General features: G+C 40.8%; 1 protein-coding gene across 1 annotated transcript in view; it reads right to left on the reverse strand.

Moving 5' to 3' along the window:
* The window catches only part of Abca13 (ATP binding cassette subfamily A member 13), a 267,945-nt gene that overhangs the window by 17,240 nt on the left and 234,388 nt on the right, over positions 1–16,317 (reverse strand). Inside the window, exons 36-37 of the mRNA XM_087196525.1 lie at positions 14,560–14,663; positions 3,196–3,288 (exon numbers count right to left, since the gene is read on the reverse strand). Of these exons, the coding sequence (XP_087052651.1) occupies positions 3,196–3,288; positions 14,560–14,663 (197 nt within the window). The remainder of the gene's footprint in view (positions 1–3,195; positions 3,289–14,559; positions 14,664–16,317) is intronic.

The raw sequence follows: 16,317 nt of genomic DNA on the forward strand, positions 1-16,317 counted from the left end.
AATCAAAGTAGCCACAGTGAAGCATATGGTGTCACATAAGGTGACATGTTAATTTGAAGTTATCCAGACAGTCATAACTTGGGAGCTCAAATACCATTATTCTTCCTTTCATTTTTCGGAAGACTATCCACCAAAAAAAGGCCAGATCTGGAAGGCCAGATGAGGGTTAACTTATATTTTAAGTTGAACAGCCAAATAACCTATCTATGAGGGTGTCCTATGAAATATTTTCCATTTTTATTAATTCCCCAAATGTTCACATTTGACAACTGAAGGAAATTAAAATGCTAATCATCTTAAGATTTTTCCTTAGATCATTTAAAGCTTTGTTTTGTTTGCCAATAAACAGCCTTTTTTCTTCTTTCCTGAATCAGAAAATCACACAGCACCCTTCAAACTGGCAGCTCTGCATGCTGGAGGCTTCTTGTCTCCCTTCCTCAGAGGGCTCTGTCCACCCTCTTGCTTCAGTCTCCTTTGCACGCCCCTTCTGAGGGCAGAGAAGCACACAGGCGCAGCTTGCAGCTGACACTGGTCTCCAAAGGTGGGCTAGGAGTGTGCCTGCAGCTATCTGGCTCTCAGACCGAGCTCAAGGTATGAAAGGCAAAGGACTTGGGAATGCATGACTAATTAATTACCTGGACAAATATCAGTGGACTGGCTGTCAGGTAGCCAGCACCCTACCCTGGGTCACTAGTCCATGTCCACACACACATGGATACACACATGCTCACACACACAGTAATGTGCTCATACACATGTTTATGAAGCTCTCTTACATTAAGGCTTCTCCTTGTCATATGACTGTCTTAGAAGCCCTAGAGTCTCTGCTCATCCTAATAACACACCCTTAACCTGATGATCCAATCCAGAGCAGGAGCCAGACTCCAGGAAACCCACGCAGCCTCCATTTTCCAAACAGGAAACTGATTCTATTTTAGTGGCAAAGTGCCCAGCTAAAGGTCTACATTCCCTAGACATCCTGATGTCCAGGAAATGAATGGAACTAGGTCCGAGTAGCTGAGTGAAGTGGTCAAAAGAGCTAATTTGGGAGCGGACACACTGGAGCCTGCAGAACACACAGCTGGAGGATGGCTCGGCCCAGGGGCCTCATCCTCTGGCTCGATGGCCAACAGTAGCCAACCCAGTGGAAAGCAAGTAGCTGGCCTCAAGCATACATCTCTCGACAATCGGGAATGGGCTGTAAAGATTTAAGAAGGCATTCGTCGAGGTTAGAGAGTGTGAAACATTATTTTTCTTCTGATGACACATTAAAGATGAACAGAGTACATACTGAAAACAGTTTTTAGTAGGTTCATCCGGCAGGTGAAAGAACCTACACGTGACTTCTGGGTACACACACCCAGCCATCATCCCTTCTATTGTATCTCACAACTGTGGAAACATGGGTTCATATGTGTATTTATTGCAGGTTTTTTAAAATAGGGGAAAAGAAGAAGCCTGCTGTCCCAGGACTACATTGCCTAATTCTGAGCTACTAATTATCATTTCAATCCAAGCACTGGCTATTTTCTTCCCAAATAAAAATATTCTAACTTATAGAGAGTCCATAAAAATATATATGTATATCCTTGGGTGTTTATTTTATACCTAAATTGTACCAATAAATAAATATATATTAATATATATATATTTTTTTACCGGCTACCTGACAATAATTTGAAAAACCTGTCTGGAAATATCTCTATTCCCTGATGTACAAAATAAAAACTTAAGGTTTCATTACTCGAGATTCAGTTATTTGGAATATTAGCACTATTATTGCTTCAGACATAACTGTCTTTGACATACTATTGTAGTGTAAGTTATTTTAATATTCTTTCTAATGTTACAAAGTTAAAATCAGATGGTAGAAAGACTGATAGAGCAGGTAGAGAGAAATATTATGGAAGAAATAATAGAGAGATCGCTCCAAAGGAAACACATAGTTGAGTGGGTACCTGGAAGAAAATCATCATATGAGAGAAAAAATGGGTTTAATGGATAAAGCATTGCCTGGCACAAACAGCCCACTGTTGGAGCTGGCTTGGACCATTCATGAGTCTACTTAATTTTTATAAAACTTGAGAGGCAATTTCAAACCATCACAGTTAAAAATAAATCATATAAACTTACAATTAAATAAATTATATTAAAAACAAAAGTGATATCAAAAAATATATATGTATAGACACACATATACACATACATATGCACACATATTACACAGACACAGAGTCTGCCAAAAAATGTATATATGCTTCTGGAAAAGAAACACTTGTATAGATACTTTAATACTAAATTTATTGAGAGATCATGAGATTATTTGGCCTCTACAATTACAAGAGGTGCTCAAAGTGGTGGCCATGAGCTCCCAGGCATTTATTTTTCCTTTCCTGAAGTGTGTATACATTTTTGGCAGATTCTGTGTATATATCAGATCTCTGCTTGAGAATTTTAACCTTTATAACACTAAATACATGAAGAAGAAAAAAAGATTTATCAAGACAAATGACTACCCTCTGTAAAAAGTATAAACAACAAATTAAAGGAAATTAGAAAATCATTCAGGCAACTCTAAAAAAGTTAGAACAAGGCATAAAAATGTTCATAGAAATTGATAACAAAATCATTAAGCTTCCAAAAAGTAAATGGAAAAGGGCATGAAGAGATAATTATCCAGGCAGAAACCAAAGGGATTCCTGAGCACAGGAAAATAGCCTTCGTTCTTTCATCAGCCCAAATGAAAGGTGGCCACATCAATCCCCTTTTGCATTCTTCCACCGACAAAGGGCTTTATTAAGATGCTGCTTCCGTGGCGGAAGTCTGACTCACTGCATGAGGATGGAATTGGGACACCCTGTGCATAAGGCACTTTGTATGCAAGGTCGTCGTTCCTGGCCCTGCCTGTATCCAATGTTGCCATCAGATTCCCATGCTTACCCGCGTTACCACAACGAGGTGTGGGAGGGAGAGAGCGAAATGTTTTAAGGACAATGCCCAGAAATCGCTGTATGTCCGACTTACTGATTATGGGTTTTGAACATTCCAGAGGCGTCTCAGGGCCTTCGCCTCCTGCTGCATGTCAGGAGGTAACTAACTGGTCCACAGCACTGTTCCGAAAGCATCTCTAGCTATAATACTGCATCACGCTGCGGGCTTGACAGGAAACACTTAAACAAAGGAAGCTCCACATACCGGTCTCTGATGTGCTGCGGGGAGCCGAGGCACCGGAAGCTGCCGTCCACCATGATGGCCAGTCTGGAGCAGAGCGCCTCACACTCCTCCATGCTGGGAGGAGAAACAGGAAGTGAGCCACAGCCAAAGGCCAGTGACAGGATGCAAGGTTGAAAAATCACAAGGGGCCAAAAGTACCACCAGGGCAAATCGTGTGAGATTTTAATATGAAAACCAAGTAACATGCTTCTAAAATTCATAAAATTTATTAAAGCATCCAACTACACAATGGAAAATTGATTAGCATTTCTGTGCACCAGGAAGACCACTAATAAAATACGTAGGTGAGAACCATTTGGCAATAGGACAAAAATATGAAGTAAGAAAGATCTTAACAAAAATGAATATTTTATCGCAAAAGTAATAAAGCTTTACCTGTAGACATAAGTGAAACCTTGAATCAATAGGAGGAGAATAAAAGGAAAATTGTAAATATTTTAAAGATAGAAAAATGTAATGTGAAAATTAGTGTAATACAAAATAATATCAGCATACTACTATTGTAAGTATAAAATATAATAATATAAGTATAAAAATAAAGGATAAGTAAATTCATATGTAAAATATATTTTAATAAAGTATACAATGTTTAAAATAGAATGCTATCGATAACATTTTAGCTTCTAATTACAATCCAAATTATATCTTAAGTGTTATTTTAATGTAGAACATACTACAAAGATTTATAATTTATGATATTATTATAATAATGTGAGTCATAAGTTAAAATAATACGAGTATGGTATAATACCCATAAAAATTTTGTCACCCCCATGAGAAAAACTGAAAGTGATTATAAAACATGTCTTTAAAATTATTTAATGAGAGGAAGAATTACACTGAGAGTCATGAGGGAAGAGTGCCCAGAAAACATTAACACTTATTACACCACTGAAGTAATTCAAAGTAATTCACACTACATAGTCACGAGGCCAAAGCAACGGAACGAAAGCCAACCCAAAGTGAACAGCTACTGCTTAGAAACTTAAGTGACTTCAGGGTGGAAGCATACTTTCTAAGAAACCTGGAAGGACATGTCTGATATACTTGCAATGCAAAACTCTGAACTCCTAAATAGTGTAAGAACACTGCAATGTAATATTTAAATATTACCACAAATGGCCAAGGCTGAGGCTTAGCGTTGGAACACTCGCCTTCCATTTGTGAAGCCCTGGCTTCAATTCCCAGCAATAAAAAGAAAAAACAAAATTAAAAAGCAGCAAAACCTACAGGTGAAGCCAATACCCTTACATATACTCACCATATAGAAGTCACCTATATGAATTTTTAAAAGCAAAATAAATCCAAGAGATAAAAGGGGCAAATAACAGGTAGAAGAGATTCAAAGAACTATTTATAGCTCAAAAAACAAAACAATCAATAAGCTTAATCTAAATCAATGCATCTTAAAACTGGTTGTTAGCCAGAAAGACACTGATCATATGTGCTTTCCTTTAATGGAAAGGAAAACGTCTTTCCCCCCACACCATTTCAAAGAAAAACTACGAGCTCTAAGTTCAATAAAATACTCAGTTAAAGACACTTTCTCAGTAATTGCAAATAGGTCATCTCCTATACCAGCAGTAGTGAACCTATGGCATATGTGCCACAATGGGCATGCAGAGCCCAGAGCCCTCTGTCAGCCTGTGAACCGCCACCCCTAGCAAAGGTTTGACAAGTTATCAGCATGCATAAACAGCAAAGATCACTTTAATTGTGCAAAAGCTCACCAAATGCAAACTTTTACCCTTCAATAAAAAGCTGTTTGTATCACTGAATGCTCTGTTATTGTGTTTTTCTTTCAAGACAGAAGATGTTAATGTATGAGTTGTTTTATCTAAACTAAAACCTCAGTGCTCGGGTTCAATTGCAGTGTTGGCGCTTTGCGATAAATAAGTGGTTTTTGGATTGCAGTTTGGGCTCTCAGTATCTAAAAGGTTCATCATTACTGTCCTACACTCGTGGGAGTAAAAATTGGCATAACTTTTGGAAAATTAGTTTGGCAATAGTTCCTCATCTAGAAAGTTGTCCTAGGAAACACAAAATATGAATGTATAAAAGTTATTTATAATAGTAAAAGTTTGAGAGTAGGTAAATATTCCAGAGTAGGGCAATATAAAACTCATGGAACTAAGAGTACATTCTTCTGTGAGCCTTTAAAAATGAGGTTCACCCTATATGCCAATAAGAAGGAAAACACTGAACAAATGGACAGATTCCTAGATATGTATGAATTATCAAAGTTGAATGAAGAAGACCTAAAAATTCTGAACAACCCAATATTAATCAATGAAATGGAAAACGTAATTAAAAACTTACCAACTGAGAAAAGCCCAGGTCCTGATGGCTTCACTGCTGAATTCTACAAGATATTTAGAGAGGAAATACTGCCACTACTGTTTAAACTTTTCAATGAAATTGAAAGGGAAGCAATACTCCTGAATTCATTCCTGGAAGCAAGCATCACCTTGATCTCCAAGGCACAGAAAGACCCAACCGAAAAAGAGACTGATAGGCCAATCTGACTAATGAACATAGATATAAAAATCCTTAATAAGATACTGGCAAATAGAATGCAAAAGATCATAAAGAAGATCATACACCCTGGCCAAGTGGGATTCATCCCAGGGATGCAGGGATGGTTCAACATACGCAAATCAGTCAATGTAATACACTGTATCAATAAAGCCAAGGACAAAAACCACATGATCATCTCAATAGATGCAGAAAAAGCATTTGACAAAATCCAACACGCATTAATGATAAAAAAAAACTCTACAAAACCTGGACTAGATGGTCTCAACCTCAATCTGATAAAAGCCATCTATGAAAAACCAACAGCCAGCCAATATCATACTAAATGGTCAAAAACTGAAATCTTTCACACTGAAATGAGGAACAAGACAAGGATGTCCACTATCAGCACTCCTGTTCAATTTAGTTTTGGAAACATTTGCATAGCAATTAGAGAAGAGAAAGAAATAAAAGGAATAAAGATAGAAAATGAAGAAGTCAAATTGTCATTATTTGCAGATGACATGATACTCTACATAGCAGACCCCAAGAACTCCACCAAAAGTCTTCTAGACTTAATAACCAAATTCAGTCAAGTAGCTGGATACAAGGTCAACACACAAAAATCAATAGCTTACCTCTACAGGAACAACAGATTCACTGAGAGAGAAACAGGGCAAACAATTCCTTTCACAATAGCATCCAAGAAACTGAAATACCTAGGAATCAACCTAACAAAAGAAATCAATGACCTCTCCTCTGAAAATGATAGCACTCTGAAAAGAGAGTGTGAAGATGATATCAGAAAATGGAAAGACATCCCTTCCTCCTGGGTAGGAAGAATCAACATAGTGAAAATGGCCATACTTCCAAAACTGCTATATAGATTCAATGCAATCCCAATTGAAATCCCAGCAGCATACTTCATGGACCTTCAGAAAACAATCCAAAAATTCATTTGGAACAAGAAGAGGCCTAGAATAGCAAAAGCAATTCTAGGTAACAGAGACATGACAGGGGGTATTACAATCTGCAACTTGAAACTATACTACAAAGCTACTGTGATAAAAAATAGCATGGTACTGGCAAAGAAACAGACCTGAGGACCAGTGGAACAGATTTGAAGATGCAGAAAAAACTCCAGACACACTCAGCCACCTCATCGTCAACAAAGGAGCCAAACTCCCTCACTGGAGGAAAGATAGCCTCTTTAATAAATGGTGCTGGAAAAACTGGGCTTCAACTTGCCAAAGATTAAAACTAGACCTATATCTTTCACCATGCACTAAACTAAAATCGAAATGGATTAAAGATCTAAATATTAAAACAGAAACCCTAAACCAGATGGAAGAGAGGTTAGGAATAACTCTTGAAGACATTGGTGTAGGAAAAGATTTTATGAACAAAACCTCAGTTGCCCGTGAACTGGCACAAACAATCAATAAGTGGGATCTCCTCTTACTAAAAGGCTTCTGCACAGAAAGAGAAACCACCAACAGGGTGAAGAGACAGCCCACAATGTGGAAAAAATTTTCACCTGCTGTTCCTCAGACAAAGGTCTACTATCTAGAATCTATAAAGAACTTTAAAAAATCAGACCTCCCAAATTTAAAGACCCAATCCAAAAATGGGCATCTGAAATGAACAGATATTTCTCAAAGAAGTAGAAATAGGAAATAAACGCATGAAAAATGTTCAACATCACTGATCATTGGAGAGATGTAAATGAAAACAATGCTGAGATTCCACCTCATGCAAGAAAGAATGGCTGCTATCATGAAATCAACGAATGACAAATGCTGGCAGGGCTATGGGGAAAAAGGAACCCTGCTCCACTGCTGGTGGGAGTGTAGACTGATGCAACCACTGTGGAAATCAGTGTGGAGATACCTCAAAGAAGTAGGAGTGGAAGTTCCATTTGACCCAGCAATTCCCCTGCTAGGCATCTTCCCCAAAGAATTAAAAGAATAGCCAGGAATTTAGCTCAGTGGTTCCGCTGTCTGCCTTGCAAGCACAAGGACCTGAGTTCGATCCCCTGTACCAAAAAATAAAAATAAAATAAAAGAATCATACCACAAGGATATATGTGCAACTATTTTCATAGCTGCACAGTTTGTAATAGCTAAAACTTGGAAGCAGCCCAAATGCTCATCAACTGGAGACTGGATAAAGAAAATGTGTTTTTTAATAAAATGGAGTACTCCTCAGCCATAAAAAAAAAATGAGAAATTAGAGACATTTATAGTTAAATGGGTGCACATTGAGGGTATCCTCTTAAGTGAAATAAATAGGACGCACGTGTGTAAATACCGAATAGTTTCTCTAGTATGAGAACCTGAAAGTGTAAATAAGGACTAAAAGGTATAATAGATAATGTGAAATGGGAAGAAAAGGGGCAAAGGGGAAGGGGAAGTGGGAAGGGTAAGGGAAAGGAAAGAAGGGAATGGAATTAATATGAGAAAAGGAAAAAATGGAAACAAAGTCTTTGTAAATAGGGAGGGGTGAAGGGGTTGAAGGGAGGGCAGGGGAAGGGGAAAAAATAACCAAGAGAGATTATGTAAAGGTGCAAATTTCCAATGATGAATGTCATTATACTGTACACCTAAAATGTACCAATAAATAAAAAATTTGTTTAAATGAGGTTCTCTAAAGTCCACCTATCACATGGTGTAAAGCTCCCACTACACCAAGGGCAAAATGACAGTGTGTATTAGCAAAACTGCTCATGCATGGGAGACATTTTTCTAGGAAGAAAAAACTCACCAAAATGCATGAATAACAATATCTGAAAAGTGAAAATAAGTGTGGATTTTCTTCTTGTTCACCATTTTATTTATCCAAATTCTCAGCGGGAAGCACGCACTGTTTATGGTTGGGCCACAGTCAGGATGCAGTCTGCTTGGTGGGGGGATAAGCTCAGGTCAGGATTTTACTCCTTATCATTCCTTGTGGCTAGAAGTGGGCATGTGACCAGTGGCACCTACAGAATGCCCCATTCTGGGTCATCTTGAAAGAAGGAGGCCACTTGAGCTGCTTCCCCTGAGCTGCTGTGCAGATGCAGAGCCAATAAGTCCACCTGCACCATGGCGATGAGGACAACTTCCAGGTGGGAAGTGACAAGGAGGAATGGACCTGCCTCCTCGGCTGGCCTGGTGGAGCAGAGCCCAGCAACATCAAGTGTTAAGTGAGGCACAAATGTCTCGCCTGAGCCACTGCTATCTGAGGTTTCTCTGCTGTAGTTTAACATGAAGTTTAATGAACATATGCTATAAACATTCCTGAGATGCTTTATATTGTTCTATGGAAATATATATTTCCTACATTGCTTTAATCTCAGTTGAAGACAGTTTTAGCATTTTTATAGCTGTGTTGTAGATAGAATAGGAAGTCACTTCTGTATTGGGACAAGCGGAGGTTGAAATAAAAACCAGTATGAATTAAGGCCTCAGGACGAAGGACTTGGTGACTGCAAATGAGCTGCAATTAACTGTTCAACTAATAAGCTATGAACATGGGGACTAATAAAACCCCAACCCAGGCTGCAGAGACAGAAGCTATGATCATCTATGGAGAGAAGGGTGTGCAAAGCGAGGCAATCTTCAACAAAGCAAACAGTCACTGGTCATTGGACAGTCAGATCGACTAGCACCGAAATAGGGCTGGGCAGTGTAGAGCATGCTTCCCCAAGATGCTCTGGGGTATGGAAAAAGAGCCAATGAAAGATGAACACATAGTTAAGGAGAAGTGGCCCAACCTAGAAGTCTCTTCTCGCTAAAGAATCATTTTAGAATTACAGAATCAGTCACAGGTTCCCAATTCTTCATTTACAATGTGTAATTTGCATCTTTGTAGTGGTTGGATAGGGACAGATTTATGGAAATAAATTTGTATATATTCATATGTATATCATTTATGTGAAACCAAATGAATAGGAGGATATAAAAGGGAAACTGCAGTTCTATAGGGTCTTTCTGAGAACAGTCGACACTGATTACATGTTACATGAGAAATAAAGAGTTTTACAGTGGGGCCATTTCCTGGCCATAGATCCTGAGCTGGATGCCAAGACTGGTGTCCTTGTGTCTGGAAACCAATGCCAGCACCGTGAGTGCAGGGATGTGGAAAGCCACCGGCAATACACAGCAAAAGGGGCATTCCCGGCAAGTGTGTATGCACACCACAGTGAAGTAGATTCACCACACTGAGTTTATTTTAATGTAAAATTTTACTTTCCAAAGAGAAACAGAACAGAAACAAAATATTGAGGATAGTACCTCTGGTGAGGTCCGGGTGACGAAAGTGGCAATGTCCATGCCCACCGACACTGCTGGGGACAGGGCTATTGTTGGAGCGAGGACGTGGAATGGCCAACACCTCCAGTACCTGTGGTGCTGACCTCTAGCAGATGGAAACTGCATGCCTGTGGCATGCATGTAGCCAGTCAAGGCCACATGTATAGGCAGCAGAGGTGTCACACACTGCGTGTCACCCCAGAGGCTATCTACATGCACCTAGGAAAGACAGAGGGACCCAGAATAAGGGCGCCAGCTTGAAAACAGCCTGGACACACGATTTCCTCTGCTACCGGAGGATAGCATTTTGTTGACCTGAGCAGGGTAAACAACACCTCTGCCCGTTCTTGGGGTGGAAGGAGTGATGCAAAAGCAGAGGTGACTGCTATGCAGCCAGCCTTTAAAAAGTGGAAACAATTTTAAAAACAGAATTTGAGCAAAGGCATCAGTAGCTACCCACCACAGGGGAAATGTTTTCCCAGCCTTTTCCCAGAAAAGAATCCAAACATAAAATTGATGTAAGTGTTTGAAAACAAACTCCAAACAAGCAAACAAAAAAAACCTGGCAAGTACAGTAATTCTGAGGAAGAGGAGGAGTTCAGAACCCAGAGATGCTGATTATCCAAAATGTCCAAAAATGGTAAGAAAGGAAAGCAAAGAAATAAGAGAGCAGTCCATAGTTAGAGGGGAAAACCAGCAATAGGAATTGTCTCTAAGTATTCCCTGATACTAGATTTAGCAGGAAAAAAATTCAATACAACTTTTATAAATATGCTCAAGGATCTAAAGGAAGCCATACATAAATGATTAAGGGAGAGTTGACAACAAATGTCAACAAGCAGAAACTGTAAAGAAGTAGATGAAAGTTATAAAAAGAGAGAAGCAAATAGAAAACTCATTGAAAAGCCCAACAAACAAAATGAAAAATTGACCAAAGTGACCAACACCAGATTTACAATGGCAGAAGAGGCTTGCAGAGAGCTCCCAGAGAAGTCACAGAAATTATCCAGCCTCAGAGCAGATCAAGTAAGATTGAAAAGAGATGAGCAAGAACTCACAGATCTGTGGGGTACAATCAGAGTCCCAACAACCATGTACTGAAGCCACCAAGGGAAGAGGAGGGATAAACAGAGCTGAAAAGCCATTTGAGCAAAGCTAGGCATGGTGGCACATGCCTGTAATCCCAGCACTCGGGAGGCTGAGGCAGGAGGATTCACCACAAGTTCGAGGACAGCCTGGGTTACAAAGTGGGGCCCTGGCTCCAAAAAATGAAAGAAAGAAAGAAGGAAGGCAGGAAAGCAAGAAGGGAAGGAAGGAAGGAAGGAAGGAAGGAAAAAGAAAGAAAGAAAGAAAGAAAGAAAGAAAGAAAGAAAGAAAAAAGAAAGAAAGAAAGAAAGAAAGAAAGAAAGAAAAGAAAATTGAGCAGGGGCCAGGCATTTAGCTCAGTGGTTTCTCCACCTGCTGTGCAAGCGCAAGAACCCAAGTTCGATCCCCGGTACCAAAAAAAACAAAAGAAAAGAAAATTGAGCAAATGATGAACAAATTTTTTCCATAAACAACTGAGCTCCCGAATGTACGACTCTACAAATACAATTTTCTCTTAACTTCTGCAAGAATTAATATTATAGAAACCAATAATTATAACCCATAATTGTTGCAGAACATATAAAATGCAATACATATATAATAGTGACCCAAAGAAAAGGAGGGTGCAGAACAATATTAAGGCACAGTTACAATATTTCACTGGAATTAAGTTAGTGTTAATATGATGAGTGAAGGTGCAAACTGTGATTCCCAGTCAACCATTAAAAGAATGGACCAATAATATATATCTAAAATGCCAAAAATGCTACCTTTCAAATTATTTATTCAATACATAAAGGGCAGTTAAGTAGGAACAGAGATACAAAAAACCCAGGAGCCACGTAAAAACAAACAGCAAAATGGCAAATATAAATTAAATCATGTTTATAATTATATTAAATGCAGAATGATCTAATTGTCTTATTCAAAAGGCAAAGACTGAAGGCCAGGAAAAAAGCCAGCTCCAACTACTGTACCCATCTGTGAAGGAGACGTTCCTTCTATTCCAACACAGAGAGTCTCAAAGTAAAAAGATGTGAACACCGAACAAACAGCAACCAAAGACAGCATCAGTGTTCTATCATCGGACAGAATAAGACTTTAAAACAAAAACAAAAAATACCAATCGAGACAAAGAAGGACCACAGTATTTGGAAGATCACAGTTAAGAATGCATGTTCACCTAACTCCATGGCTTCAAAAATACACGGAGCCAAGGGCCGGGGATGTAGCTCACTGGCGCTGTGCCTGCCTGGCAAGCTCAAGGTCCTGAGTTCGATCCCCAGTACTGGAAGAGAAAAAAATACATGGAGCCAAAAGTGACAGTAACTCCAGAAGGAAAAGAAAATGTCACCATACCACTTGACAATTTCAGTCTGTCTCTCACTTCCCATACTTGATAAAGCTGCAGCAGAAACACAAGAACACGGGATCTTGCCACTCTACCCTAATTCACATGGCCAGCATGGCCTGCACACTCCTTTCCCCACCGAGGGCATCTGGGCAACGTGCTAGACCAAGTCAGAAACCGGGGCGGGGGTGGGGGGGTCTGGCCAAGCCAGGCTGCCTTCTGCTCCTCTCAGGTTGAGAGCAGAGCCACGCATACTGATTCACAGGTGTCTGCGGGCAACTCTCAGGCTACAACAGCAGAGCTGAAGAGTTTCAGAAGAGGCTACATGGTTTGCAAAACCAAAATTAACACATTGGTTATCTGGTTCTTTTAGAGAGTAGGAATAGGGAGGAGAAGGATTGGAACCCTTAATTCTTGATAAATTTATAGGAATGGAAATCACAAAAAGCATTTTCTCCAACCCCAACAGAGTTAAATTGAAAATGAACATTAGAAAGAAACCTGGAATGGCCCCCAAATGGCAGAAATTAAGTAATATTTCTAAATAAATTGTAAGTCAAAGAATAAATCACAAAGGAAATGAGAACACTTCAAGTGAATGAAATATTTTGTAATAGAAGAAAACATTCGGAGGACTTAGACTACGTTTTCAAAGCTTTATACAGAAAGGCACTGTAACCAGAGTGTTGCAATGGGGAGGAACCGAGAGAGGAACTGAGAGTCCAGAAAGCTGTGCAATTCATGGCCAACTGATTTTTCAAAAACAGCACCATGATAATTCAATGAGGAAAGGGTAGGAAAACTAGTGCTGAAGCAATTGCATAGCCACATTCATAAAAGTGAATTTTGACTCCACAAACTGTACACAAAAATAAACTCAAATTTATCAAAGACTTTTTTGAAACAGGGTCTCGTTCTGTAGTTCAGGCTGGCCTTGTACTATGTAGCCCAGGCTGGCCTCAAACTCACAGTGATCCTCCTGCCTCAGCCTCCCAAGTGCTGGGATTATAGCATGCACCACCATGCCAGCTATACATACCAAAGACTTTTAAGAGCGAAAACTATTTAGAAGAAAACCTAAGTACATTCTGTGACTTGTAATCAAAAAGTTCTTAGATATAACAAATAAGTTATAAAAAAAAACACATTGATAAATTAGATGTAATAAAAATATTTTTAAAATCTTTGCATTTCCAAACACAGCAGTAGACTGGGAAAACACTTGCAAATAATACATCCAACAAGGGGAATTGTATCTGGAATATAATTAACAACCAGGGCTGAATGATATTACATATACAAAGCCTCTCACAATCAGAAGTGGGGGATTCTTACAGCCACACATATTCTTCCCATACAATCCCCTAACCACACTCCCTGATATTTTCCTAAAAAGACTGGGAAAATATCCACGCGAAAGCCTGCGTGTGGGTGTTTCGAAGAACTGTACTCAGAATCGCCAAGAGGCAGAAGACACGGAGTTATCCTTGGGAACCGCGCAGTGCATCCGGACCCCAGAAGGGTTCCGTGTTCAAAGGAAAGGGGTAACCAGACCATGTGAAGGGCGGGACGCTGAGGAAAGGGCTACTTTCTCAAAGCCCGCCTACCCTACGGTTCCAAGCACAGGGCTTTCTGGAAAGGTAAAAATGAAGAGCCAGGGATTGCGTGGGAAAGAGGCTGAATTGGAGCAGTGCAGGAAGGGCACCGACCATCAGACTCTGCACCGTGGTGCTGCGAGGTGGGCACATCCCTAGTCCCACAAAACGTCCAATGCCAAGGCTGACGCTGGATGAAAACTTTCCATTGGATAGCGCTCAGAAATGATATTTCTTATCACAACTTGTAAAGACTCACAAAAGAGGACTCCACAGCTGCAGCAGAAGGGGCAAAATAGGTGGGATAAGGGTGTTTGAAGCGAGGTGGGGGATTCATAGCGATCTTTTAGTGCAATAAATTTTTTTAAATTCAAACTCGCAGCACCTACTTGGATCAGTCAGCTCTATGGCTGGCCCTGGACTCACCCATGACCACCGAGGGCTACTCAGCCCTGCTCAGGAAGTGGCCCGCAGGGCTGCAGCTCACCTGTGCGAGGTCAGCACTGCGGCGCAGCCCTCCTGGACCTCCTTCAGTATCGTCTGCCACAGGTAGCGCTTGGAGCAGGGATCCATGCCAGAGCTGGGCTCGTCCTGAAGGAGAGAGACGCGGCGGGGGCAATTCGGTGAGCACACAGAGAAATACACTCTCCACCATGAGCAGCCAGGCAGGACTGCAAGGAAATTCCTGCTCTGGCTCTCATGGTCTCCTCTCTACTGCCTAATGGTGTCCAGAAGGCCGTGAGTCATGAGCGGAGCTTGGCTCCCTCTGTCTCCTTCAGGAGGCCAATCGGGGGCCACTTCCTGCTCACCTGCCAGACTGTGCATATGACCAGCCCTGCTGAGCTACGGGAGAGGTAGAAACAGGGAGAAGGCCAGGTCATAGGAGCCTCTGTGTAGGGACCACCAGCGAGCCCCCCATGAGCCAGTGCAAAGCCGAACCCTTCAAGATGGGCTGGCAGGTGCCTCAACCTCCCCAGGAGCATCCCTAAAATATGGGGAAAGGGCAAGTGACCCCCCCCAAAAAAAACAGCATAACTGCAGAACTGGAGGGAGGCACGCTACTACGCACACCAGCATGTCACCCAGGAAAATCATATGGGGGCTCTCACACCCAGCCTCCTTTTGTGCCCAATCTTACACGTTTCCCTCCCCACCCCCCAAGGACCACTAAGAGTTGTAGAGTGTGGAAGTCTAAGAACAGGTCTGAGACCCCCTCAGAATCCTGCATCCAGCCAGCTGGTGAGGTGATTCTTTCCAAATCAGGACAGACTAGAAAAGGAGACACCTCTACACATGTGAAGACAGCGAGGTTAAGACTTCATGGAACATGGCCAGGGATTTAGCTCAGTGGTTCCGCCGCCTGCCTTGCAAGTGCAAGGTCCCAAGTTTGATCCCCGGTACAAAAAAAAAAAAAAAAAGAAAAAGAAAAGACTTCATGGAACATGAAAACAACAACACAAAGAAACAGGACGCCGCCCCGGGAATGCAGCAGAGTTCCAACAACTGGTCTCTAAGGAATGGAGATCCGGGAATTGCCTGGCGTGGAATTCAAAGTCACCATTTTAGAGAGCTACAAGTGAAGATGAATGGAGAACTAAGGGAAATCAGAAAAACAACACATGAGCAAAGAGAGAAGTTCCAAAAAGAGAGCAACAAGAAAAGCTCAAAGAGAAAGAAGTCATCTAAGAAGAGCCAAGCAAAACTCCAAGGCAAGAGAGGCGATGTGCAAACCAAAAATCCAGTGATGCCCGGGCAGAGCTGTTGGAGAGAATGAAAGAATCTGTGAACTTGAATGCAAGTTATACAAAGTTACCCAGTTAGAGGAGAAAAAGAAGAGAAAGCTGAGAAAGAATGAAGAAAGCCTACAAGATTTCTAGGATAGCATCAAGCGAGCTAACATGTGCATTACAGCATTTATGGAGATCCTTACATGCTGGAGGTGGGAAACTGGATTAGTTTGTCCATTATGAAAAACACAATTAAGACTAGAACTACCGTGGGATCCACATTTCCACTTCTGAGGATTTCTCCAAAGGAAATGAACTGAGTATGTCAAATAGGAGGCCCCCAAAGCCCATCCTTACTTCAGCACTATTCATATTAGCCAACGAGTGGAATCAACCTAAATATCCCCAAGCAGAGAAATGAATGAATAAAAACAGGGTACAGTCACTGGAGCACTAATTGTTATACAAATGAAAAAAAAACTTATCATGTGACAGCATGAAGGAACCTGAAGGACATT

Source organism: Heterocephalus glaber, unplaced genomic scaffold, assembly GCF_053883595.1.
Source record: "Heterocephalus glaber isolate CG9 unplaced genomic scaffold, H.glaber_assembly_v1.0 deba00001610, whole genome shotgun sequence".
Taxonomy (NCBI): Eukaryota; Metazoa; Chordata; class Mammalia; order Rodentia; family Bathyergidae; genus Heterocephalus; species Heterocephalus glaber.